Source organism: Salvelinus sp. IW2-2015, linkage group LG26 (genome assembly GCF_002910315.2).
Source record: "Salvelinus sp. IW2-2015 linkage group LG26, ASM291031v2, whole genome shotgun sequence".
Taxonomy (NCBI): domain Eukaryota; kingdom Metazoa; phylum Chordata; class Actinopteri; order Salmoniformes; family Salmonidae; genus Salvelinus; species Salvelinus sp. IW2-2015.
This window is the reverse complement of record NC_036866.1, coordinates 48,859,767-48,885,976: the sequence shown is the minus strand read 5'-3', so window position 1 is coordinate 48,885,976 and position 26,210 is coordinate 48,859,767. Positions and strand designations below refer to the sequence as shown.

The 26,210-nt window shown below is 43.2% G+C and overlaps 2 protein-coding genes across 3 annotated transcripts in view; one reads left to right on the top strand and one right to left on the bottom strand.

Annotated features, from left to right (window-relative positions):
* The window catches only part of nat10 (N-acetyltransferase 10), a 24,583-nt gene extending 3,206 nt beyond the window's left edge, over positions 1-21,377 (top strand). For both annotated transcript variants that reach the window (XM_023970829.2, XM_023970830.2), the window contains exons 4-27: positions 2,085-2,256; positions 2,375-2,497; positions 2,896-2,957; positions 4,409-4,523; positions 4,703-4,810; positions 5,070-5,203; positions 5,416-5,509; positions 5,628-5,863; positions 5,955-6,079; positions 6,333-6,483; positions 6,656-6,752; positions 9,413-9,529; positions 13,696-13,797; positions 13,899-13,973; positions 16,930-17,046; positions 17,260-17,393; positions 17,526-17,574; positions 17,709-17,805; positions 17,912-18,025; positions 18,228-18,400; positions 18,512-18,631; positions 18,877-18,975; positions 19,101-19,255; positions 19,565-21,377. In XM_023970829.2, the coding sequence (XP_023826597.1) occupies positions 2,085-2,256; positions 2,375-2,497; positions 2,896-2,957; positions 4,409-4,523; positions 4,703-4,810; positions 5,070-5,203; positions 5,416-5,509; positions 5,628-5,863; positions 5,955-6,079; positions 6,333-6,483; positions 6,656-6,752; positions 9,413-9,529; positions 13,696-13,797; positions 13,899-13,973; positions 16,930-17,046; positions 17,260-17,393; positions 17,526-17,574; positions 17,709-17,805; positions 17,912-18,025; positions 18,228-18,400; positions 18,512-18,631; positions 18,877-18,975; positions 19,101-19,255; positions 19,565-19,700 (2,905 nt within the window). In that variant the 3' untranslated portion in view covers positions 19,701-21,377. The remainder of the gene's footprint in view (positions 1-2,084; positions 2,257-2,374; positions 2,498-2,895; positions 2,958-4,408; positions 4,524-4,702; positions 4,811-5,069; positions 5,204-5,415; positions 5,510-5,627; positions 5,864-5,954; positions 6,080-6,332; positions 6,484-6,655; positions 6,753-9,412; positions 9,530-13,695; positions 13,798-13,898; positions 13,974-16,929; positions 17,047-17,259; positions 17,394-17,525; positions 17,575-17,708; positions 17,806-17,911; positions 18,026-18,227; positions 18,401-18,511; positions 18,632-18,876; positions 18,976-19,100; positions 19,256-19,564) is intronic.
* Positions 21,319-26,210, bottom strand: part of mapda (N6-Methyl-AMP deaminase) — a 17,194-nt gene continuing 12,302 nt past the window's right edge. Inside the window, exons 3-10 of the mRNA XM_023970831.2 lie at positions 23,818-23,878; positions 23,585-23,672; positions 23,425-23,506; positions 22,607-22,733; positions 22,424-22,504; positions 22,190-22,328; positions 21,848-21,948; positions 21,319-21,729 (exon numbers count right to left, since the gene is read on the bottom strand). Of these exons, the coding sequence (XP_023826599.1) occupies positions 21,538-21,729; positions 21,848-21,948; positions 22,190-22,328; positions 22,424-22,504; positions 22,607-22,733; positions 23,425-23,506; positions 23,585-23,672; positions 23,818-23,878 (871 nt within the window). The 3' untranslated portion in view covers positions 21,319-21,537. The remainder of the gene's footprint in view (positions 21,730-21,847; positions 21,949-22,189; positions 22,329-22,423; positions 22,505-22,606; positions 22,734-23,424; positions 23,507-23,584; positions 23,673-23,817; positions 23,879-26,210) is intronic.

Here is a 26,210-nt window from a genome sequence, read left to right as displayed (position 1 = left end):
TGATAGGCGAATATTGTTACCCATCAGACTTATTTTAATCTTATACTAAATAATATATAAAGATATGTGTAACATTTGTTTTGGTTTAGAATGAACCATGTCATGCACCTATATTAGGGCAGTGGATTAATTCATGTCTTCTATGGACTTAAATAGCGAATGGAGGACACTTTTCCTGTGGTTCATTTTCATCCTATAGGCTATACTAGGCTATACTTCTGTTGTAAATTTAAGAAATGTGCTTAATATTAGGAAAGTTGAGAAATAGGCCTAGCCTATAGAAAGATGGTGGGATCCTCCTCTTTTTAATAGATGCCATCACTCTGTTTTCTCACACAATTGCATAACCTATAGAAATGCAACATGAGCTCATGGGCTCTCATGAAGTGTTTGATTTAGATTTTCAATGACATTTGCATTGATGTCAAAATGATTAGAGGAACAATAGTGTGCTGAGTACCAGGCAGTTAGCAAGTTTTGTAGGCTCCTAATGACCAGCATCAGAGCTTGGAGAAACCTAATTACCGTGACTGAACGGTCATGTGAAATTTGACTGTCTTCATGACTRGTGACCGACGGTGTGGCGGTAATACGGTCACCGTAACAGCCCTAGCTGTAACGTAACAAAATGTGGAAAAAGTTAAGGGTTCTGAATACTTATCGAATGCATCGTAGCTTATATTCAACACTGTCCATAAATGCTTAAATGCAATGCCCCCATTGCATTTATTTTTTTATTTAAGACAAGTTGGCATAACATATTTCAAATACCAATTTTGCTGGTGTAATAAGGCTAAGTTAAATAAATAGTAGTATGGGTAATAACACGAGTGTTCTTGTGGAGATGACCACACTAGTAGCCTTCTTCCCCATAATGTTATTAATGTCAATATTTTTGCCCGTTGTTGGATGTTTGTTCTAATGACTTACATTAGCTATTGTGAAAGTCCAAATAAATGAAACAGAAAATCTCCTGAAGACAAGATGACAGCCTAAATCTGCCCCTACACATAGTATTGTCCCCCGACTAGAATCCGTTCCAAACTTGGGTTCACAATCTGTTTGGGCAAAATAATGTTCATAGTTAGATAAATCAGTTCACCCTTCCAAAATTCCTGCTGAATGTGGCCTTTTCGCTCTTACAGCCTAATAAACCTAGTGCTAAATTGTCAATTTCCAAACGAGGTGAATAATGTATCCTATGGATCTGGGCTCATGCAAGTGGTGTATTAAATCACTAGTATCACATGCTGTGAAGTTCGCTGACGACACAACATTAGTAGGCCTGATTTTACCAACAACGAAGACACTGCCTACAGGGAGGTGTGGGGCCAGGTAAATAACCTCTCCCTCAACGTCAGCAAAACAAAAGAGCTGATTGTGGACTTCGAGAGGAACCAGGCATCCTCATCAATAGGGCCGCCTCAGACATTCAAAAAAGGCGTACACATCTCAGAGGAGCTGAAATGGTCAAACCACACYGACACCGTGGCGAAGGCACGACAGCGACTCTTCAACCTCAGGAGGCTGAATAAATGTGTCCTGTCTCCGAGGGCCCTCAGTGTTCTACAGGAGCACCATCGAGAGCGTACTGTCGGGCTGCATTACAACCTAGTATGGCAACTCCACCGCTGACCACAAGGCACTACTACAGAGGGTGGTACACTCAGCCGAACGCACTATTGGATTCACATTGCCTGCCCTCCAAAGACACCTACAACACAAGAAGATCATCAGGTACCTCATCCCCCCCCCCAAAGCCACGGTCTGTTCTCCCCGCTTCCATCCCTCAGARGTAGAATTGCAGGCCCATATGCTCTGATTTCAAAACGAGTTAGAGGCACAGCTGAAAAGTTAACGCACTGAATATGAACTGGATTCATTCAAAAATAAAAGCAGTACTTGTTTCAATGCATGAGAGAAGGTCAAATGCGTGCGTCTTACGCCCAATGTGTGCGACTTCCCTCTCTAGCCTGGTCCCAGATGTTTGTGCCATCTGGCCATGACAATTAGTGTCGCCAACTCGCACACATTGGGCGTATTAACGGGYGTTAATTTGTTTTGCTCTTTCGTCTTTCAAACAGCAACCGAAAGAAGCGCATGCGTCAGCTCCAGAAGAAGATCAAGACCGGCACCCTGAACATTAAGCAAGACGACCCCTTTGAGTTGTTTGTCGCCGCCACGAACATCCGCTACTGCTACTACAARGAGACACACAAGATTCTTGGAAACACGTACGGCATGTGCGTCCTGCAGGTGAGACATGCGTGTTCTTCCTCTTGTTGTCCTGGCTGTCAACACCTGACAATCCTTGTGTTCAACTCTCCAGATTTTGTATTGAACTTTTTTGTGTCTCTCGTTCTCTCTCACACAGGACTTTGAGGCTCTCACTCCCAATCTCCTGGCTCGAACTGTGGAGACTGTGGAAGGCGGAGGGATCGTGGTGATTCTTCTCAGGACGGTCAACTCGCTCAAGCAGCTGTACACAATGACTATGGTGAGGCCCATAGATGTTTTCAGTGAACTGTGTACTCATGTATTATTWTATCCTTGCTGGGTTAGAGCCAGTTTAAGACTACTGTTGTCTAAATATTGCTGTTTTTACAGTGCATCTGTCAAGTATTCAGAACCCTTCACTTTTTCCACATTTTGTTATGTTAGTCTTATTCTAAAATGGATGAAATAGTTTCTTCCCCCCCCCCCCACATCAATCTACACACAATACCCCATAATGATAAAGTGAAAACAGGGTTGTAGACATTCTTCTAATTTATTACAAAATAAAAACTGAAATCGCATTTAATTTAAAAAATAATAATTAGGCAAGTCAGTTAAACTCAAAGTCAAGTCTTAGTCTTTATCCTTTCCTGAATGCACTGTATGTTTCTTCCCCAGGATGTTCATTCTCGCTACAGGACCGAGGCCCATCAGGACGTGGTGGGAAGGTTCAATGAGAGGTAAGTGGTCTTCAAATACACCGAACAAAAATATAAACGCAACAATTTTACTGAGTTACAGTTCATATAAGGAAGTCAGTCAATTGAAATAAATAAATTAGGCCCTAATCTATGGATTTCACATAACTGGAAATACAGATATGCCAATGTCACAGATACCCCCCAAAAAAGTAGGGTCCTCATGCATCGCAATCAGGCTGTTGATTGTGTCCTCTAAAATGTTGTGCCACTCCTCTTCAATGGCTGTGCGAAGCTACTGGATATTGGCGGGAACTGGAACACACTGTCGTAAACGTAGATCCAGAGCATGTCTGGTGAGTATGCAGGCCATGGAAGAACTGGGACTTTTTCAGCTTCCAGGAATCGTGTACAGGTCCTTGTGACATGGGGCTGTGCGTTATCATGCTGAAGCATTAAATGATGGCGGCGGATGAATGGCATGACAATGGGCCTCAAGATCTCGTCACTGTATCTGTGCTTTCAAAAATGCAATTGTGTTCGTTGTCTGTAGCTTATGCTTGCCCATAAAAACCCTACCGCCACCATAGGGCACTCTGTTCACAACGTTGACATCAGTTGAAACCGGGATTCATCTGTGAAGAGCACACTTCTCCAGCGTGCCAGTGGCCACCAAAGTTAAGCTTTTGCTCACTGTAGTCGACTACAATGCCGAACTGTAGTCAGGCCAAGACCCCAGTGAGGACCACGAGCAAGCAGATGAGCTTCCCTGAGATGGTTTCTGACAGTTTGTGCAGAAAATGTTAGGTTGTGCAAATACATAATTTAATCAGCTGTCCAGGTGTCTGGTCTCAGACGATGTCTCTAGTGAAGAAGCCGAATGTGGAGGTCTTGGGCTAGTGTGGTCACACATGGTCTACGGTTGTGAGGCCGGTTGGACGTACTGCCAAATTCTCTGAAATTACGTTCGAGGCGGCTTATAGTAGAGAAATGAACAGTCAATATTCTGTCAACAGTTCTGGTGGACATTCCTGCAGTCAGCATGCCAATTGCACGGTCCTTCAAGACTTGACATCTGTGGCATTGTGTTGTGGGACAAACTGCACATTTTAGTGGCCTTTCATTGTCCTCAGCACAAGATGCACCTGTGTAATGGTCATGCTGTTTAATCAGCTTCTTGATATGTATGCCACACCTGTCAGGAGGATGGATAATCTTGGTAACCTGTAACAGCTATGTCAACAAATTTGAGACACAAGCTTTTTGTGCGTATGGAACATTTCTGCGGTCTTTTATTTCAGCTCATGAAACATGGGACCAACACTTTACATGTTGCGGTTTGTTTTTGTACAGTGTAGTTTAAATATGTCCMCCCAATTACAACTCTTGAGGACTATTCTCACAAGGGCTTCCTTGTTCTTTTTAAATGACTGAGAGGCCTTATAACCCTAACTGATACTATATCCATGGTAACTAACTGCCCTCCCTTCCAGGTTCATCCTATCTCTGTCGTCCTGTAAGACGTGCGTTGTCATTGACGACCAGCTCAACGTCCTGCCCATCTCCAGCCACATTGCCAACATCAAGCCTGTTCCTCCCAAGACTCAGGTAGGCACACAATCCCACGCTCCACAGCAATCCTGGGTCGTGTTGATTAGGGCACACTGGAGCGAGGTTCCTTCAGTTTCGTGCCTAGGGAACTTGACTTAAGCCAAAAACTCCATTCATTGACTTCTGGGTTATAACCCGACTAACCCTTTGACCAATCATTTGTCTCCTTCCTGCAGGAGGACAGTCTTTCGCCACGGGAACAGGAGCTGAAGGAGTTAAAGGAGTCTCTACAGGACACGCAGCCTGTTGGTGTGCTGGTGGACAGCTGCAAGACCATGGACCAGGTCAGGACATACTCTCATATATAAATCAAGGGGATAGGATATTGTCTTACGTCCGATAGTGTGAATCCGTCTGCTCTGGTTGAGACTGGCATCACATGATAATAGTAGTAACGCCACCTGTCAGAAGACAATTGGGTAAATGGGTGTAGGACAGCATTTATTGACTTGTTGATATCCAAGCTTTGCACCTCTGTGGAGATCCTGTTATCCATAGTGTGTGTTTCTTAGCTTCTTGTTTGTTGTGGTCTCTCCCTCCAAGGCCAAGGCGGTGCTGAAGTTCATRGAGGCCATCTCAGAGAAGACCCTGCGGAGCACTGTGGCTCTGACTGCAGCTAGAGGCAGGGGCAAGTCTGCAGCGCTGGGACTGGCTGTGGCTGGGGCTGTGGCATTTGGGTACGGTTTACTGCCGATTCACCGACCTCATCTCTCTCACACACAAACCACTCATGAGTCTTTACACTTTTGGATTGATCTACGTAAGCGTGCTTGTCGCTGTGTTGGAGGAGACGCAGTCGCTAACCGCGATCTGTGTGGAGTCCCTTTACTCGCACACTCCATACTGTGACATACTGCTGCTCATAGTGTCCTGTTGTCCGTCTCCACAGCTACTCCAACATCTTCATCACCTCCCCCAGCCCAGACAACCTGCARACTCTGTTTGAATTCATCTTCAAAGGCTTCGATGCCCTTCAATACCAGGTGACCCTTCTCTTTCTTTGTCTCTATAGTCTGTATGTCTGTAAATTGAACTATATGTCAGACAATGGAAGTTTTATTAAATATATTCCTCACTTAAACATCCCTCTCRCATTCCCAGGAGCACCTGGACTATGAGATCATCCAGTCTCTGAACCCCGAGTTCAGCAAGGCTGTGGTTAGAGTCAACATCTTTAAGGAGCATAGACAGACGATTCAGTACATCCACCCAGCTGATTCAGTGAAGCTGGGTCAGGCTGAGCTGCTGGTGATAGATGAGGCTGCYGCCATCCCCCTTCCTCTGGTCAAGAAGCTGCTCGGACCATACCTTGTCTTCATGGCCTCCACCATCAACGGGTCAGTGGCGTGTGTGTATGTGATTCTGGACCCCCCCGGTGCACCATAGCGCAAGCTGTCTGTTCCTGATTTCCCCTTTTTATCCCTGAAGGTATGAGGGCACAGGTCGTTCTCTCTCCCTGAAGTTGATCCAACAGTTGAGGCAGCAGAGTTCAGAGAGCCAGCAGAGTCTGTCAGCAGAGAACAGGAGCACCAACACAGCCAGGCTAAATGCAGGTGACCAAGACACCCTTACTACATTTTACATGTACCTTATCCAGACTCGCACTCAATGCATTCTACTACTGTAGGTAAAACCAACGATCACAATCATTGCTAATCAAGTTTTCTACAAAATAACTATCTGCAAAGTCAGTGCTAGTATTGAAAGACTAATGCGGTTGTAAGAAAGATTTACAAAAAATACATTACCGGTACATTGCATCTGTACCTGTAATGTGTTTTAATTATTGTGTTCCTCCTCTCCCAGCTCGCTCCCTCCAAGAGGTGTCCCTCCATGAGTCCATCCGTTATGCCATGGGAGACCCTGTAGAGAAGTGGCTCAARGAGCTGCTGTGTCTGGACTGTCTAAACATCCCCAGAGTCATCTCTGGCTGCCCCCTGCCACAGACCTGTGACCTGTATCCTTTCATGGTGCAATAGATAATGCTGTACAGTGGTTATTCCTCAGCTTTACAGGGCTGCTGTTTGGCCCTAAAACAAATTCAGTATTGTGGCCTTTAATGGCACGCTACATGATTGTCTTAGTCGTTGCTGCTGCTGTTGTCGTCATCCTTAACCTGTGTTGTACAGATACTATGTGAACAGAGACACACTGTTCTGCTACCACAAGGCATCTGAGGCCTTCCTACAGAGACTCATGGCTCTCTATGTGGCTTCGCACTACAAGGTGAGCCTGAGCATTGCACACACTAGTAAAAAGTACACAAATACAAAGCATTGATCATCAGGATCATACCGCAGATCCAAAAAGTAACACCCCCCCACATCTCTATCTTAGATTATGGTAATTCATTTTATTAACAGAACATGCAAGTCGAGGATGCACTTTGAAGATATTAGGATAACTGTCCCAAATGTTACTTTTTCCTCTACAAACAAGACGAGTAACGTACAGCAAAGTCACTAGCCTATGTCAWTCTACTATCCCCCAGAGTAGAGAAGTTGACCTATTCTATTGGTCAGCTTGTTGAGAAATAGCCTATTCCAAACAGACTGGGACAGTTGTGTGTGTGTGTGTGTGACGCTAAAAAAGCAATGAGTGATGCAACAGATCAGAGCGTTTAGCTTAACATGTTGATGAACTACTATTTCTTCAAGGCAGTAGGCTACGCCCGAATGTGCGTTCTATAATGCAATTAGTGGGACAACACTGTTGTGAGAAGCACACCATACCATGCGAGTGGTTTCATCTGACAGAGATGAAAAAATGTCTGTTAGAAATGTAGAAAGAGGAGATCTAATATGCAACAACTAGCATGGGTTGCTAATATGACTAGGATTGTGCCTTTGGATACTGGACAATTAAAGAAAGTTGATATTAAATWATTGCCTCCATGGATATGGTCTGATTTTGYCTAGGCTACTTTGAAGGTAGAATCGTGTACTTGGAAGCACAGAATCGTGTAGAATGTCATTGTATGCTGTAGCATCATGATTTCCCTTCACTGGAACTAAGGGGCCTAGCCCGAACCATGAAAAACAGCCCCAGACCATTCTTCCTCCACCAAACTTTACAGTTGGCACAATGCATTCGTCCATCAGACTGCCAGAGGGTGAAGCATGYTTCATCACGCCAGAGAACGTGTTTCCATTGCTCTTGGGTCCAATGATAGTGAGCTTTACATCACTCCAGCCGACGCTTGGCAATGACCCAAAACACACTTCCAGGCTGTGTAAGGGCTATTTGACCAAGAAGGAGAGTGATGYYGTYSTGCATCAGATGARCTGGCCTCCACAATCACCTGACCTCAACCCAATTGAGATGGTTTGGGATGAGTTGGACCGCAGAGTGAAGGAAAAGCAGCCAACAAGTACTCAGCATATGTGGGAACTCCTTCAAGACTGTTGGAAAAGCATTTCAGGTGAASCTGGTTGAGAGAATGCCAAGAGTGTGCAAAGCTGTCATCAAGGCAAAGGGTGGTTACTTTGAACAATCTCAAATATAAAATATATTTCGATTGAACTTTTTTTGGTCACTACATGATTCCATATGTTATTTCATCGTTTTGATGTCTTCACTCTTATTCTACAATGTAGAAAATAGTAAAAAATATAGAAAAGCCCTTGAATTAGTAGGGGTCTAAACGTTTGACTGGTACTGTGTGTGTGACCATTCTAGTCTATCAAAAGCTTTTTCTGCATCGAAAGGTAACTGCCCAAGGAGCTTTGGTTTGTGATGAAGCATGTGAGGTATGTAATAGATGACGGATGTTATCTGAGGATAACACACCCACTTTGGTCCGGATGTACCAATTTGGCTAAGTTAGTTTCGAGACGGGATAACAGGATATCTCTACTTATCAAAGATAGGGGGGCGATGGTGAGAACACAAAAACGGCAAAATAAGTGCTGTACAAACCTTTTGAACAGTGGACCTAATTWGTTCCAAAATGTTAAATAGACCTCAGGAGGAGTACCATCCCAACCAGGTGATTTGCCCTTATTCATGATATTCAATACCATGTTGAGTTCATGGAGAGAGAGAGAATGCCGGCTTTCTCAGCTAAGAGAATAGTTCTTATACCTTTTTTAAAAACGACTCCATCTGACTTGTTGTGGATTTATAATCAGAAGTGTACAATTTATTTTTATTTTTATACAAACTTGAAAATCTTTGGTTGATTTAATTTGGGTTTGATAGTAATTCACCTGGTTCAGATTCAATAGTTGCTTATTTATCATTACTGATATCTGGTCTGAAAAAAATACTTTGAACACTGTCATTTTACAATTCTGATTTTCTTTTAACTGTGAATTATTCAGTCCAGATGCAAATGCAGCATCCTTGTTTTTAATAAAAATCTTTGATGGCGTCCCATAAAATCAGAGGATCATTGACAGTTTTTGTTGATCATTATGAATTCAGTTTCAAATTGTTCACAGAAAGTAGGATTTTGTGGTAAGGAAAAATTAAAGCTCCATCTTGTGACTCTCTTTTAGGAACTTCTTAAATGTGTATCTGTCAGTAGTAAGCATAATGATCAGATCGGCTCATATGTAGATTTTCTGTTTTCTTAATTATAAAGAAAATTGAGGTAGATAACAGTACGAAATCGATCCTGGAGAATGTTTTGTGTGTTTTGAAGAAAGTGTACTATTTTTCAACAACAACAAAAAATCGGCGTTATGAACTCACCAGACATCAATGAGGTTGTAATAAGAGAATATATGTTGGAGCCTTGGTTGCCTGTGGATTACAGTTGGTCATATTAGATTTGTCCAGAATGGCATTCATGTCTGTCCCAATAACCTGGTGGCTCCTCTATAGACAAACCTTCCTCCTGCGTATATCTGTTTTCTTACCGGTTTGCCTTCTGTTGGTTCCAGAACTCTCCCAACGACCTGCAGATGTTGTCAGACGCCCCGGCACATCACCTCTTCTGCCTACTGCCTCCTGTTCCTCCCAAACAGAACTCACTGCCAGAGGTCCTGGCTGTCATACAGGTGAATAAACTGAGCTCAGTCAGTTTGTGTGTGTGTGTGTGTGTGTGTGTGTGTGTGTTCGCTCGCTCGCTCATGCGGGTGAGAGACTCCAAAGGGTTCAAACTCCTGAATGCCAACTTTTACTCTGGCCACCATCCCTTCATGGAACTCGGGCAGTTTGTTCACAAATTTCCCAGGGCAGCCATACTGCAGGAGGCCCTTCCAAAGGAGTTCACGGGGTACTGTGTCGAAGGCCTTGGAGAGGTCCACAAAGGCCATGAACATGTCGTTTCTATTCACGGCACTTTTCTTGCAGTTGGTGTCCACTGAAAATGATGTCCGCCATGCTTCTGCTCTTTCTGACGCTGCACTGGGACTCCGGTAGCAGGTCTTCAGTGGTGGTGTCGATGAATCTGCGGAGCATGGCTTTGCCAGCAACTGCAAGGAGGGATATGCCCTTGCTGTTGCTGCAGATGGATTTGTCTCTTGTTCTTTTATATGGTGACAATATTTTCATGTCTCCATATCTCAGAGATGAGCAGGTGAACTGCACTGGAACAGAGAGAGCCCCCCCCCCCCCTAAAAGAAAAAAAAATTGTTCAGTGACCTGATGGCGGCGCAGACCTCAAAAGTTGGGTGGGAGATGAAGTAGTCAACTGGATTCGGTTGGTATAAGAGAGCTACCTCGTGTTCACCCCACTTCTGCACTACCTTAGTTTATTTTATCAGAGTGGACCCATCTGCACTTCTGAGGGGACAGCGAACGCAACTTCTTGGGCCGCGGGTGGTCTTTAGGGCATCTTAAATGTTGTGCATGTCATATTTGTCAGCACAYGATTGGATTTCTTGTGCTTTGGAGATACACCAATCAATTGTAGATGTAGGCTACTGTGGCTATTTGATCATAATGTAGACCTACCAGAGTGGCCTACCATCATAAACAATGGAGAACGATGCATCCCATAACATTTTAACATGGAAATAGCTGTTCTGTCATTCATAACCTGATTACGGTGTCCACCCACAGTGCTCAGAATGACAAATCACATTTTAGATGATGGTAATTCATGTTAACATAACATGCATGTCYAGGATGCAACGATGTGCGGTCCTTCTTACCGAAATTCTATTGCACACTTTGAAGATGTTAGAATGAATGTGCTTTTCCTCAGCCAACAAGACGAGTAACGAACAGCAAAATCACTAGCCCYTGTCAATCTACTGTCCCCACAGTAGAATTTTAATTTTTTTAGCCTATTCCAAACAGTCTCTGGGACCGTTGTGGGATGATGGTTCCCAAAATGCATAAAAATAAGTAGACCTAGACTACATTAAAAAAACATTAAAGCAATGAGTCTGATGCATCAGATCAGAACATTTAGCTTAACATTTTTATAAACTTATTTCTTCACAGCTGGAGGTGGGGTTCTACTAATCTATATGGAGTTGTTGTAAGACGTTCATACCAAGGATKATTTTGCTATTTGATTTTGAATTTTAAGACACCTTGACGTTTCCCCCAAACATTTTTTGATGAGATTGTATTTGGCCTTACTGCTATTAGCCCATACAAACACATTGACTAACAGATCCACTACYTGGAACAGTCCCGTCCACCCCCACCCAAGTAAATCTAAAGGAAGTTTGTTCTAAAGTGTCTCATATTAGTGTGTAGACCAAATTGTTTGGACGTTACAGCCAGAAGTTGGCAGATCGACTGTACCAACTATAAACGAGACCCAAGGCGCTTATGGGGGTCGTAGAGCGAAACGGTCAACATCGAGTTTGAGAGAGTCATATTTCTTTCGAAGGGTCTTAATAGTTTGCAGACCAAATCATTCGGCTGCTACAGATGTTTTTGTGGGAAGACCAATTTTCCGGGATGTCTCATGGTCTGACAAACGGCGATCTGACTCTGCTTTCACCGCAGATGCAGGAGTGCGACATCGGCGGATGCAGTGAATAGAGACTCATCCAATGCAAAAACATCTCTAGCTTAAACGGACACATTGTTATGGGGATTTTGTATTATGCTAATTTGATTTCAGTGGTGGCGCCGACATAGACTCTAGGGGGATAAGCGCAGTAATGCGCACAAGTTACATGCTGACCAAACTGGACGCACACACATTGATTTTGTTCACCCYCACCAGAAGCGATCAGAACACGCAGGTTGAAATCTCAAAACAAACGGAACAAAACAAACAATTATATTAATTTGTGGCATTAAACATTAAACAGCATTAAACAGTTATGGCAATTTAGCTAGCTAGCTTGCTGTTGCTACCTCATTCATCCTGGTATATAAACATTGAGTTGTTATTTTACCTGAAATACACAAGGTCCTCTACTCCGACAATCCACAGATAAAACGGTAAACCCGAATTTGTTTCTCGTCATCTCTCCTTCCTACAGGCTTCTAAAGTCTTTGGACTTTATAMGGCGGTAGGCAACCAACTTTACGGTGCATTGCTACAACCGAGTGGAGTGTGGACGTCAGTTCATCTTTCAATCACCCACGTGGGTATATGCTTCTAAAAACCAATGAGATTTGAGAGGCAGGATTTGCAGCGCGTTGAGCGTCACAAATAGAACCAACTTCTATTTTAGCGCCTGACCACGCAGACGCTCGCGAGCAGTGTGGGTGCAATGATTGAATAACATGTATGTGCAAATTTATTTTGCAACAACGCACGTGAGCGGTGAGGTCAGTATGTGACATGCGAGCGGTTTCATGTGACAGACATGAAAATATCCGTTGGACATTTAGAGAAAGGGGAGAACTAATGTGCAACAACTAGCATGGGTTGCTAATATGACAAGGATTGTGCCGTTGGCTACTGGACAATGAAAGAAAGTTGATATAAAATAATTGCCTCCACGAATATGGTTTGATTTTGACTAGGCTACTTTGAAGGTAAGATATGCCTCGTGTAGTAAAACGTTCAGGTTTCAAACAATTAAGTATGTGTCTTCAAAATTCTTGTCTCCAGCTCATTGCAAAGTGGTGTGTGACGCGCTGATGAGGCATGCCTTCTGTTGCCTAAAGGATTTGCTTTTTTTAGGTGCTGTAGCAGCAGCTCTCGCGCTGTCTGACAGATTTTCAACTCAAAGGCTCTGTATCTCTATGCTGTACTGTTGATAAATAAGATGCATAACGAATATACTGTGCAAGCGCCAATTTAATTCCACTAAATTATGCAAATGAACCAGTAGACCGATAAGCATGACCAGTCGAATGTACTGTATTTCCATCAATGAATAGGCTTAATAGCATTATTTCGCAATGTGATCATTTTTTTCCCTTCTCCTGGACATTTAGCCGCACACACCACTTTAAATTATCTGCTTTGGAAAAAAATATTGGTCAAAGGCTGGCTATTACTGGCTAACGAAAACCCTGCTCCTCACTTGCTGTTCGACCACACTTTTAAATATTGGAAGATTGCAACATTGACCAGGATATCCAGAATCAAGAATTTAACAGCGACCTGCACCTACACACCAAAGTTGCAGTCTACCAGGCAGTGTGTGTATCTACCCTCCTTTCTGGATGTGAACCATGAACACTCAACAGCCGCACTTAAAACAGCTGGAGTCCTTTCACATTAAATGCTTCCAACGCATATTGAAAGTGACCTGGCAGGACCGTGTTCCACACTCAGAGATCCTACAGAGAACCAACTGCAAGAGCATTGAGAGGCGTCCATCGCACACCGCCAGCTTAGATGGCTCGGACATGCCATCCGGATAGCAGAGGATCGCCTGCCACGGAAGCTGCTGTACGGACAGCTACAACTTGGCCGTTGCTACGCAGGTGGGCAGAGAAGGCGGCTAAAGGACCAACTGAAGACGTCACCAAAGAAGTGTGGGATAGACCCTGCCTCCCTCCAGACTGTTGCTGCGGATCGTTCCACCTGGCGCGGCCTCCACCATCATCAAGGAGTGCAGTTGGTTGAGGGGAAAAGGACTAAACGTAGCCTGGCAAAGCAACCGGCATATGACAATGCCTGCACCGGCCTCAATGGGACAGGCCTTTGTGTACTCTGTCTGTGGCAGACAGTGTGCATGCAGCATCGGATTCTACAGTCAGCAAACTCACAAGCAATAGTAGAAATCATCATCATCATCATCGGATATGATAGACTAAAGTTTGTTTATGTGTGTGTGCGTGATGTTCCTCTCAGGTGTGTCTGGAAGGAGAGATCTCTCGTCAGTCCATCCTCAACAGTCTGTCCAGAGGAAAGAAGGCTTCCGGTGACCTCATCCCCTGGACCGTGTCAGAGCAGGTATTGAGAATACAGGCCTAAAGCCTGGAGCCATATGGTTTCCCACTGATAATCTCACACTATTGCCATTGATCAGTTCTAACYTTGTGCTCTCTCTGCAGTTCCAAGACCCAGAGTTTGGCAGTCTGTCTGGAGGCAGGGTGGTGCGCATCGCTGTCAACCCTGACTATCAGGGGGTAAGTTCTGTTTTTTCCCCCTGTATTTCGTGGTTTGTCAGTTGTGCTTGTGCAGTGCAGCTCTCTAAACAGACATATTTTGGTTCTGACTTTCCAAAGCGATTGAGTTGTATGTAGGTGTGTTGACTATGTGGGGCTACAGTGTGATTTTGCCAATCAGGCCCTTAATCTTCAGTACCAGTCATAAGTTGACACACCTACTCATTCAAGGGTTTTTATTTTTTACTATTTTTTACATTGTAGAATAATAGTGACGACATCAAAACTATGAAATAACACATATGGAATCATGTAGTAACCAAAAAAGTGTTAAACAAATCAAAATATATTTGAGATTCTTCAAATTAGCCACCCTTTGCCTTGATGACAGCTTTGCACACACTTGGCATTCTCTCAACCAGCTTCATGAAGTAGTCACCTGGAATGCATTTCAATTAACAGGTGTGCCTTTTTAAAAGTTATTTTGTGGAATTTCTTTCCTTTAATGCGTTTGAGCCAATCAGTTGTGTTGTGACAAGGTAGGGGTGGTATACAGAAGATAGCCCTATTTGGGGAAAGACCAAATCCATATTATGGCAAGAACAGCTCAAATAAGCACAGAGAAATGACATTCCATTACTTTAAGACATGAAGGTGATTCAATCTGGAAAATTTCAAGAACTTTGAAAGTTTATTCAAGTGTAGTCTCAAAAACCATCAAGCTGGCTCTCACGAGGACCGCCACAGGAAAGGAAGACCAAGAGTTACCTCTGCTGCAGAGGTTAATTTCATTAGAGTTAACTGCACCTCATATTGCAGCCCCAATAAATGCTTCAGAGTTCAAGTAACAGACACATCTCAACATCAACTGTTCAGAGGAGACTGCGTGAATCAGGCCTTTATGATCGAATTGGAAACCACTACTAAGGGACACCAAAAAGAAGACTTGTTTGGGCCAAGAAWCACAAGCAATGGACATTAGACCGGTGGAAATCCATCCTTTGGTCTGAGTCCACATGTGCGATTTTTGGTTCCAACCGCCGTGTCTTTGTCAGACGCAGAGTAGGTGAACGGATATTCTCTGCATGTGTGGTACCCACAGTCAGTGATCTATTTAGAATTCAAGGCTCACCTAACACCGTGTAAGGGCTATTTGACCAAGAAGGAGAGTGATGGAGTGCTGCATCAGATGACCTGGCCTCAATCACRRGACCTCAACCCAATTGAGATGGTTTCAAATTTTTAAAAATCTATAAAAATTGGTTGCATACACATGGTTAGCAGATGTTAAAGTGAGTGTAGCGAAATGCTTGTGCTTCAAGTTCCGACAGTGCAGTAATATCTAACAAGTAATCTAACAATTTCCCAACAACTACCTAATACACCCGAATCTAAAGGGGTGAATGAGAATATGTACATATAAGTATATGGATGGCCGAGCAGCATAGGCAAGGTGCAGTAGATGGTATAAAATACAGTATATACATGTAATATAAGAAATGTAAACATTATTAAAGTGGCATTGTTTAAAGTGACTAGTGATCCATTTATTAAAGTATCCAGTGATTGGGTCTCGATGTAGGCAGCAGCTTCTGATTTAGTGATTGCTGTCCAGGACCCAGTTGCACAGGGAGGGGTTGAGACACATGGCCTCCAGCTTGATGATGAGCTTGGAGGGTACTATGGTGTTGAATGCTGAGCTGTAGTCAATGAACAGCATTCTTACATAGGTATTCTTCTTGTCCAGATGGGATAGGGCAGTGCAATGGCGATTGCGTCATCTGTGGACCTGTTGGGGCGGTATGCAAACTGAAGTGGGTCTAGGGTGGCCGGTAAGGTGGCGGTGATATGCTCCTTGACCAGTCTTTCAAAGCACTTCATGACAGCAGTGAGTGCTATGGGGTGGTAGTCATTTAGTAAAGTTATCTTTGCCTTCTTGGGTACAGGAACAATGGTAGCCATGAAGCATGTGGGGACAACAGACTGGGATAGGGAGCGATTTAAATATATCCATTAACACCCCAGCCAGCTGGTCTGCGCATGCTCTGAGGACGCAGCTAGGTATGCCGTCTGGGCCAGCAGCCTTGCGAGGGTTAACATGTTTAAATGTTTTACTCATGTCAGCCACTGAGGAGGGGGAGGGGCAGTCTTTGTTAGCGATCCGCGACGGTGGCACTGTATTATCCTCAAAGCGGGTAAAGAAGGTGTTTAGTTTGTCTGGAAGCATGACGTCGGTATCCGTGACGTGGCTGTTTTTGTAGTCCGTTATTTCCTGTAGACCCTGCCACATACGTCTCGTGTCTGAGCAGTTGAATTGCGCCTCCACCTTGTCCCTGTACCGCCATTTCACTTGTTTGATGTTAGAAGTAGTTTGGGATGAGTTGGACCGCAGAGTGAAGGAAAAGCAGTCAACAAGTGCTCAGCATATGTGGGAACTCCTTCAAGACTGTTGGAAAATCATTTCAGATGAAGCTGGTTGAGAGAATGCCAAGAGTGCAAAGCTGTTATCAAGGCAAAGGGTGGCTACTTTGAACAATTGAAAATATATTTAGATTTGTTTAACACTTTCTTGATTACTACATGATTCCATATGTGTAATTTAATAGTTTTGATGTCTTCACTATTATTCTACAATGTAGAAAATAGTGAAAATAAAGAAAAACCCTTGAATTAGTAGGTGTCTAAACTGTTGACTGGTAATGTACTTCCCCAGAGTCAGATGAACTCATGGATACTGTTTTTTTATGCCTTTGTATCCAGTATGAAGGACGTTAGCATTGGCTTGCAAAACTACTTCTAACAGTGCAATGACTGGAAGTCTATTGGCATCTACCCATAGACTTCCAGTCATTGCGCTAATGCTTGTCAGCAACTTCCTTCAAACTGCACCCCAGACTCTGGGGAAGTAGATAAAGGACCTCATTGCCAAAATCCAGAAGTATCCCTTTAACTGGTTGTTTCCCTGTCTGTCCTGGAGATGGGTTATGGCTCCAGAGCAGTGCAACAGTTACAGCTGTACTACGAGGGTCAGTTCCCCTACATGGATGAGAACGCACAGACCGCTAACAGCCAGATCACCTCTGTCACCAGCGAGGTAATGCCTCACTCACACAAACGCCTGGAAACACTTGCACACTCGCCAACAGAAAAACCGTCCCCTGAACATACACATTCCATGAGTACAAATCACATCCACAGGGAGAAAAGTCATCCAGACTCACATTGACTCCAAAGAGCAGCATTGAGCGGAGTTGGTTGTTGGTCACTCTGTTGGAGGTGCTTTGCTAACAGTGTTGTTAATATATAGGCGGTGAGCCTCCTAGAAGAGGTGTTGCACCCTAGGAAGGACCTCCCTCCTCTGCTTCTGAAGCTGAGTGAGAGGAGGGCCGAGAGACTAGAATACCTGGGAGTATCCTATGGCCTCACACCTCCGCTGCTCAAGTAAGTGTTATTTACCATAGATAGATTTATATACATAATTGGTGTTTACTGACACTGGGAAACTCTGCATTTGGCTTCATCACCTCTGTTTTTTCCCAGGTACTAATCATTATTTTTTTTGTTACCGCACAGGTTTTGGAAGAAAGCTGGTTTTGTCCCTGTCTATTTGCGGCAAACCCCTGTAAGTGGACAATGTCTACAATTCACAATTTACTACTTTACATCATTGGGCTGCAATTGGATGCAGTTGGAGTTTTGCTTATCGTAATGCTTGGTTTTGTCTCTTGACCCATGGTGTGGTGTTGTCATTCCCAGAATGACCTGACGGGGGAGCACTCATTGGTGATGTTGAAGGAGCTCAACACAGCGGAGGCTCCTGAACAGGGCCAGTGGCTGTCTGCCTTCTGGAAAGGTGAGGCTTGTGTGTTCGGTCTCTTAGTGGGAAATAAAGTGTCATCGGATGTTCTACTCTATTCTCCCTCTGCATTTACAACTCACCTCGTCTTTGTTTCTTCCAGATTTCCGTCGGCGCTTCCTGTCTCTGCTCTCCTACCAGTTCAGCAGCTTCTCTCCCAGTATGGCCCTCAACATCCTGCAGAACAAGAGCGCCACCAAGACGGATGCAAGCTCCGGTAAGTTCCCCTTCACTCCCTCCTTTCCTCCCCACCAGTCAAAAATCCGACCACCACTGTCCCRGAGGTTATCTAACTAGACCAAAATGGGTCTCCCCACCTGTTGACAGTCTAACCTTTGAATGTTTTGGGCCAGTACTTTTGAATGATTTGGGCTACAGACAAGTGGTTCTCAATGTCTCACCTGCTTTTTCCTCCCCAGCCCTGAGCAGTTCTGAGCTGTCTGGTCAGTTCAGCCCCTATGATCTGAAGCGTCTGGAGATGTACTCTAGGAACATGGTGGACTACCACCTCATCATGGACCTCATCCCTGCCGTGGCACGCATGTTCTTCCTCAAACAGCTGGGAGACGTGACCCTGTCCGCCGCACAGTGTGTGAGTAGGACGTCACACATACTCTCTCCCTCTTTCTTAATGTAGTGTAACTCTTGTCTATCCCCCTCTTTTTAAATTTTTACTAGTCTAACCCCGTCTGTTCATCTCCAGGCTCTGTTGCTAGGTGTGGGGCTGCAGCATAAATCAGTGGACCAGCTGGAGAAGGAGATTGACCTGCCCAGTTCTCAGCTCATGGGACTGTTCAACCGCCTCATCAGGAAAGTAGTGCAGGTGAGAAGACACATTTAGTACCCATGAGGGGAAATGTAATTCATTTCTTACTCTACCATTCTATCCATCCTGCTTAGCTATAAGTAGGGAACCAAAAAAAAACGTTAGTTCCTAGAAAATGTATTGTATGATGAAATGTCCTAAAGTTTTTAACGTCTCGTACTTACTGTGTCTCAGACAATGACAGCTAGTTGATTCATTATTACCCATGTAGTTATTTTCACCATGTTTGTGTGCTGTTTTAGTTCTTCAACAGAATCCAGGAGAAGGCCATTGAGGCAGAGATGGTTGTATCTAAAGACATCTCCATGGAGCCCACGGTCAAAACCCTCAATGATGATCTAGTACGAAACTCTCCTCCGTTTTTATGAATGGCATGACAACAAATGGATAGGTAGACCATAATATGCAATGGTGCAGTGATTATATGAGTCCATCATAGATTAAATATTTGTTTTTTTCTCCCCAGGATGAGGCAGCCAAAGAGTTCCAGGAGAAACACAAACAGGACATGGAGAAGGTCAAGGAGATGGACCTGCAACAGTACCTGATCCGAGGAGATCACGAGGAATGGGACCAGGTGTTGAAGAAAGCAGGACAGACAGCTGTCGTCAGCATAAAGAGGTAAGAGGAGAAACATCTAGAATCCTTGCTATAAAAATGTAATATGCTACCTTCGTCTCGGCCCCGAAGGGTCTGGATAGGTATAAGCAGTGAGTTAGTAGAATTACACCGTATTGCTTACACCTTACATATCTGCAAACATAAAAGGGTTAGGGCTATGGGAAAGGGCTAAGAATTTTCAGTGTTTTTATGGTGGGGCCACCCATATGAAAATGTTTGCATGCGCTACTGTGAGTCGCTTTGTTAAGCATTTTCTAAATGGCATTTATTATTACGGCTCATCATGTAACACTGTCTGTTCTCCAACAGTGACAAGAAGAGGAAGTATGAGCAGCCGAGGCCAGACAAAAACGAGGGAGGAGATACACGACACGGCAAACTGAAGAAGAAGATGAAGAAGGGAGGAGGCAAGGAGAAGAACAAGTTTGAAAAGAGGCCGTTATAGTGTAAATTATAGTTGTTTTTATATTAGCTTAAAGATWTTTTTCAGATCCACTTTACTAGTTAGTTTCATAAAAACACTTCTATTTCGTTTTATATAATTTAGTTTGTCTTATGGACAGAAAGAAGGCTGGGAGACCTTCTTGTCACTGGGGCAGCAATGCACAAGCTGCTGGGTCAGGTCTTAGGTTGGGTTTAAAGGTAGATTCAGCGAGATGCCGTACGTAGATGCTACGAAGTAAACCATGGTAATTGGTCCATTTCCGCAACAACCAGGAGCGCTGAAGCGTGATGCTTCTCCGCTGTATTGTTCCCGTAGTTACCCGTGCGCATGCCACAGATACTCTGTTAGACTGTGAGAGCAGTCTTGCATCATGCATCGTCTGAATGGGCGCAGTTGAGCAGCCGCTTTTTTTTTGTGTGTTTTGCATTCCGGGATAGAAGTCGTCCGACTTGCACCAAATTGTTGATTGCATGAACTTGACAAAAATCATGTGTTGAAAGGTCATGGAGTTTTGACTGCAAGTTTCTGCAGTTTCATCCTGCAGCCGCCGCCTGCATTGTGGGAAGTTCTATTGTCAACCAATCATTAGGGTGTTTTTGTTTGACCAATGACGTGAATGAAACAAACCAATTTGCCAAGAGTAGAGAGATGAAATATATACATTATATTTCCCAAAATGTTTTATTTAAGGCTCTCACTAATTGATTGTACAATGTGTGATATGGGGGTTCAAAATGTGTTCATCTCGACATTATAAAGAAAGCCTTTTATAAACACTGCAATGTTGATCAAACCTTGCTGTTGGAAACTGTCTGACTTGAGGCTGTCGCAGATGCACTTCCCTCCCGTCTACAGTCTATCTGCGGTGCTGCTCGTGGCAGCTTCATCACGCTGAATCTACTTMTATCATTTAAAGTCCGTCTCGATATGACCTGCCAGATCCAGACACTTAGAACCACTTTAGAAAAGAACAAGACATTAACACCCCATTAGATATTTCCCCCAAAAACAAACTGAACATAATTCATAATGGTTTTTATTTGTTTGTTGTTCAAATGMGTTTAATTATTTCATTTCTTTTAGTTTACAGCAGTAGGACTGTGCTTTGACCAATGGCAGTGTCACCTTTCTCTGTACCCAAGGGTTYGATGGAATGGGACAGAGTACCATCCATAGAATGAAAATTATAATCTTTTAGACTTTCTTATGTACCCACCACCTGAGGATAGAAGACAGCATACAGTGGTGACAGTTCCACCCATAGAAATATAATTATTTGATATGGTTCCACCACCTAGCCCAATTTATCATCACCTGCCTTTTCCTGTACCTACTGTAACCGGCTCATTTAATCCAGTACCAACAATATGGAGTTGCTTACATTCAGATGAGTTGGAATCTGCAAGGATCAACATACTTAAAGACGATTCATTGAATGATGAGCATACGTTTTACTTTTTGTATAATATGACCCAGATATGTCACCTTGCCTCGATCTTCTGTGAYTGGACAACGTGCCTGCCGTCTGTTCTAGTATTTGTTTGCGGAGAATGAGTTTCGCATGGAAAGTAAAGTAGCCTACATGAGACCTTTATACTAACTGGGAGACAAGTAAAAGCAACTTGATGTATGTTTTATTGATAAACTACTTTACTAATACAAAATGTCTCCCTTTTGTACATGACTCATGGTCCTGCATTCTTCAGCTATTCTGAGAAGAACGTGTGAAGAAGGAAAAAAAACTCTGCCGGAATCACTAATCTACATCTCATAACTACTCAAATGGTCAAGATTGGTGATTCTGAACCCATAGATGTCAAGCAGCGCTTTCTGTCTGTCATGACTGGAACAGCGTTGGCCGTAGCTCCAGCCACTTCTGGTGTAGCTGCTGCTTTAGGTCTGGGGCGAAGGTGCAGTCTATCGCCTTCTGGGACAGAGTCCACATGTCCTCCTGACTGAGGTTGAAGGTAGAGGCTGCCAACTGGTACTCCTTAGACAAGTCCGTGCAGAACACCCCCTTGTCGTCTGTCTGAAAACAAGAGTACTCCCACAAGATAAGTATGTAACTCTGACTTGCAAGTAAAACAGAAGTGTTGAATTAATAGTTAAACGTTTATGCGTCAGACACATTTCGGGCAAACACTTACACAGATCACACTAGGGTGTCCCATTTGGTACCAGTACAGGAAGTGATGTTGAGAATAGGATGACACTGTCTGACCCTTGACATTAGAGGTTAGGCATAGTTCTGCGGGGAAAGGTTTAGGAAAAATACAGTATATGAATGCTTGGATAGAGGCAACATTAGCTACAACAAGATCAACACTAAAAACAGTTTCTATATCCTTTAGCCTTGATTGTTTAAAATATATATCATTTAGATCAACAACAAAATCAAGCTTTACAGAAGACAGGTTGACTGGACAATAAATAACCCTTTTAGAGCAATCACTAGACTGTCTTTCCTGCCCTGAACATACTATTCTTACCCAGAGGTGTGTTATGCTTCCGCACTTTATCAACCAGGCTTTGTGACCCGCCCACTTCAGGGTGTAAGAAAGTCCCATGACCAATCCGGTCAGGTGGAATGTTTAGCAGCAGCTCTGATTCGTCTGCCTGAGATGGCACCTGGAACATTGCATTTGTCAAAACMAATGAAAAACTTATGGATAAAACATATCATTTGGAATTGCTTGAATCAGTTATGTTTTGATGCTACCTACCTCTGACAGGTGTAGAGAGAGTTTTAGTCCACAGTTCTTGGCTTTTTGCAAGGCGGGAAGGAGATCTCTGCCATGGCCCACCTTGGAAATAAGAAACATTTTACATTTCAGTAATTTAGCAGAAGCTCCTATCTTGAGAAACGTGTCAACCATAAGCACGCAAGGCACTGATCCACTACTGACCGTAGGATCTCCACTGAGGTCCAGCCCCACCACCAGACCATCGGTAGACAGCATGAAGTCCTCTGCCAGTTTAACAGTCTCCATAGCAACCTCAGCCCCATTCCTACGGTCAACAGCTACCAGGAACCTAAATGGGGGAAAATGTTTTCATTGTAAGTTACTATAACTTTTTATAGTTATTACCATACCAATTTCTACCCACATTTACATTTCAGTCATTTAGCATTTGCTCTTATCCAGATAATGAATACATGTTCATACTTTTTTGTACTGGTCCCCTGTGGGAATCAAACCCACAACCCTAGCATTGCAAGCGCCATGCTCTTAACAGCCACACGAGGCTCCGTCCTTGATTGTTTGGAAACAGCACTTCAGCATTCATAAGTAAAGCCAGCATTACAAATGCATTGAAAACATACCATTCATAAGTAAAGCCAGCATTACAAATGCATTGAAAACATACCCAATTCACTAAGTAAAGCAGCATTACAATGCATTGAAAACATACCATTCATAAGTAAAGCCAGCATTAACAAATGCATTGAAAACATACCATTCATAAGTAAAGGCCAGCATTACAAATGCATTGAAAACATACCATTCATAAGTAAAGCCAGCATTACAAATGCATTGAAAAACATACCATTCATAAGTAAGCCAGCATTACAAATGCATTGAAAACATACCATTCATAAGTAAAGCCAGCATTACAAATGCATTGAAACATACCATTCATAAGTAAAGCCAGCATTAACAAATGCATTGAAAACATACCATTCATAAGTAAAGCCAGCATTACAAATGCATTGAAAACATACCTGACTTCAATGTCAACTCCCTCATTTTTACATTGACGGATGGCCTCGATGACAGTTTCCACATACCTTCTCTTTGTCATTCCTAAGTAATACAAAACAAATGTAAGCGAAGCCCTGCATATAAGCGATCCAATCCAGTGTGTCTAGCTTGTGGCCTTGCCTGTGGTCTTCTCCTTCCGTGGGGTACTTCTCAGTTCTAGATATTTTACTCCATCAGCTGCGAACTCCCTGATGACATCTTTGGCAACCTAGAAACAAGGACAGATTTTTTCAAACGTGTTCAATGCTAGACTGGCTCCAGGCTCCATCGAGTTAATAGTGTTAGGTTTATGGGTGAGATTGTTTAAGTTAGTGAAGCTGCAAATAAGTGACCATAGACAWTGTGTAATTTACCATAAGAATGTCCTCCTCTGTATCTACTAACTGATGGATGACTTTGAAGACCTGGAAACACCTGGAGAGACAAGATGACAGGTTGTTGTGACAGTAAAATTACAGGTCATTGTCAATAAAATTACTTTTTATTTGTATTAATGTCAGCTGGTATATTCCCAACTTGATACATTTCTGAATGTAAAAGTGTAAATAAATTGTTAAATTCCTGCATAAAATGGGGACTACGCCAACTCCTGGCACATTAGTGTGCTTACATTGTCTAATGCACTCAGTGGTAAGGGTATGGAATTCTGGGTAATCCACAGCAGATCTATGGAAAATTGTTGTGGGCGAGTTAAGAATTGAATGCCCTGGGATAAAAACTGACATTAAGTTGTCGTAATTCACATTTGTATCATACTGATAACATATCAACTACTGTTGATTTGGTGTCAAATAAGACATTTTACAGGGCTCCAGACTAACATTCTCCCCAGGTGGCACTCGTGCCACAAACTTTTTCAGTTGGTGCACCAGCCCATGAAACATGAAAAAAGAGGAACAGGCCGAAAAGATTCTCATCCATCTCAGGCACAGAACAAAAGATGTAGTCTAAATCGGAATCAGAAACGGTGACATTCATACTAACCCGGATGCCATTAATGGTCTCCTAAGGAAACATTTCAGCTGCAGTCAATACTCATATACAGTGGGGAGAAGTATTTGATACACTGCCGATTTTGCAGGTTTTCCTACTTACAAAGCATGTAGAGGTCTGTAATTTTTATCATAGGTCCATACATCAATTGTCTTAAAATCATTTATTTACTAACTAAGTAATTCACAGAAATGCATCACACAAACAAACAAATTAGATATGTTTACAAAGAAATTATAGGGGGATGTGCCCTAGTGGGCTAAACCGTCATGGCAGCTTGTTAGACAGAGTGATAATTATAACAATTGAAATGCTAATCCTTTACACATGAACGCTCACTCATTCGGGAACAATTGCAATCAATATATATATTTACGCTCAGTGTGTCGTTGGGATCTCTGTTGAAAAGTTTGTTTCTGTTGGAGAGTTTGTCCGCGCTCTCTCTGTCGTGGTTAGAATGGATAGTTCAGAGTGACATTCATTCATGTCGTTATAGAATAGATGTTTCGGCGGTTGTCGGTCTTCGCATTCAATGATACCAAAGACTTGTTCTTATTCTGTCGGTATCGATAGTCTAAGAGTTTAACCACGTGGTATGGTTAAAAAAATTCAGCCATCTACTCAAACCTTAGGTTTATGGTCTCTACTCAAACCTTGGCCCTCTCGTGGTAAGCTGGTCTGCAACCTTAAGTCATCTCGTAATTGAGGTAAGCTCGGTCTCCTCTCAAACCTTGACCCTCTCGTTATCGAGGTAAGCTGGTTTGGTGATAGAAAACCCGGGCGGGTTTTTTTCCCGGAAGAGCAGAAAAGGGCCTGTCCCAGGACGCAAGACCCTGTCTCTTATACACATCTAGATGTGTATAAGAGACAGGTCCAAAGAGGAGCAACGCCATAAAGAAACTGATAGAGCTTCAAAAAGAAACAGTTACTGGAGACTCATGTCCTTGCCTGACAATAATTAAAGTGAAGAACACTGTCAGTTTATGTCACTTCTTTCCAATTCAGAGAGGTTGAGATGTGAGTCTGTGTCAGAAAGAATAGGTACAGTCAAGCTCAAGCAAGGGGTTACATTACAGCCACAGAGTGAACATCTTGTTTAGGGCAATTTACCTGCGTCTGCAGTTATATCATTAAGCCGCACAGTGATCATTGAACCCACTCAATCCAAGTCCAGACCAAAACACATACTGGTAGGGAGGGTTATCACTCCATTATGGGTAGATGGTTCTATCCAATTGAAAATAGTCAATCTTACAAACGAGACAATCGTTCTGAGGAGAAATGCAAAAATTGCTGATGTGTCTCCTTGCATTACAGTAGAGGACTTACCAGAGTCTGACAGTATCCAGTCTAATGTGCACTGCGCACAGAGCTACAACACCCCATCAAGAACAAAGAAAGAGATGCACACCTAGCTGCACTCTGCGMAAATGTTTTCTACTCGACAATCGATCTCACGTCAGGCTTCATTAAGGTTCCTTTACACAAAGAAGACAAAAGGTACACAGGGTTTTCATCACCCTTTGGACTCAGTAGGTTACCGCAGGACCTTTTGAACAGTCCAGCGAGGTTCATGCGCATGATGACGTCCATATTCGGTGATGAGAACTTCACAAGCCTACTGTGCTACCTTGATGACCCAATGGTCTTTGCCCCTACTGAGCAGCTAGCTCTTGAATGCCTCCAGATGGTGTTCTGTCAACACACAACCTGAAGCTGACTCTCAAAGAGTACCACTTTTTTTTAAAGATCT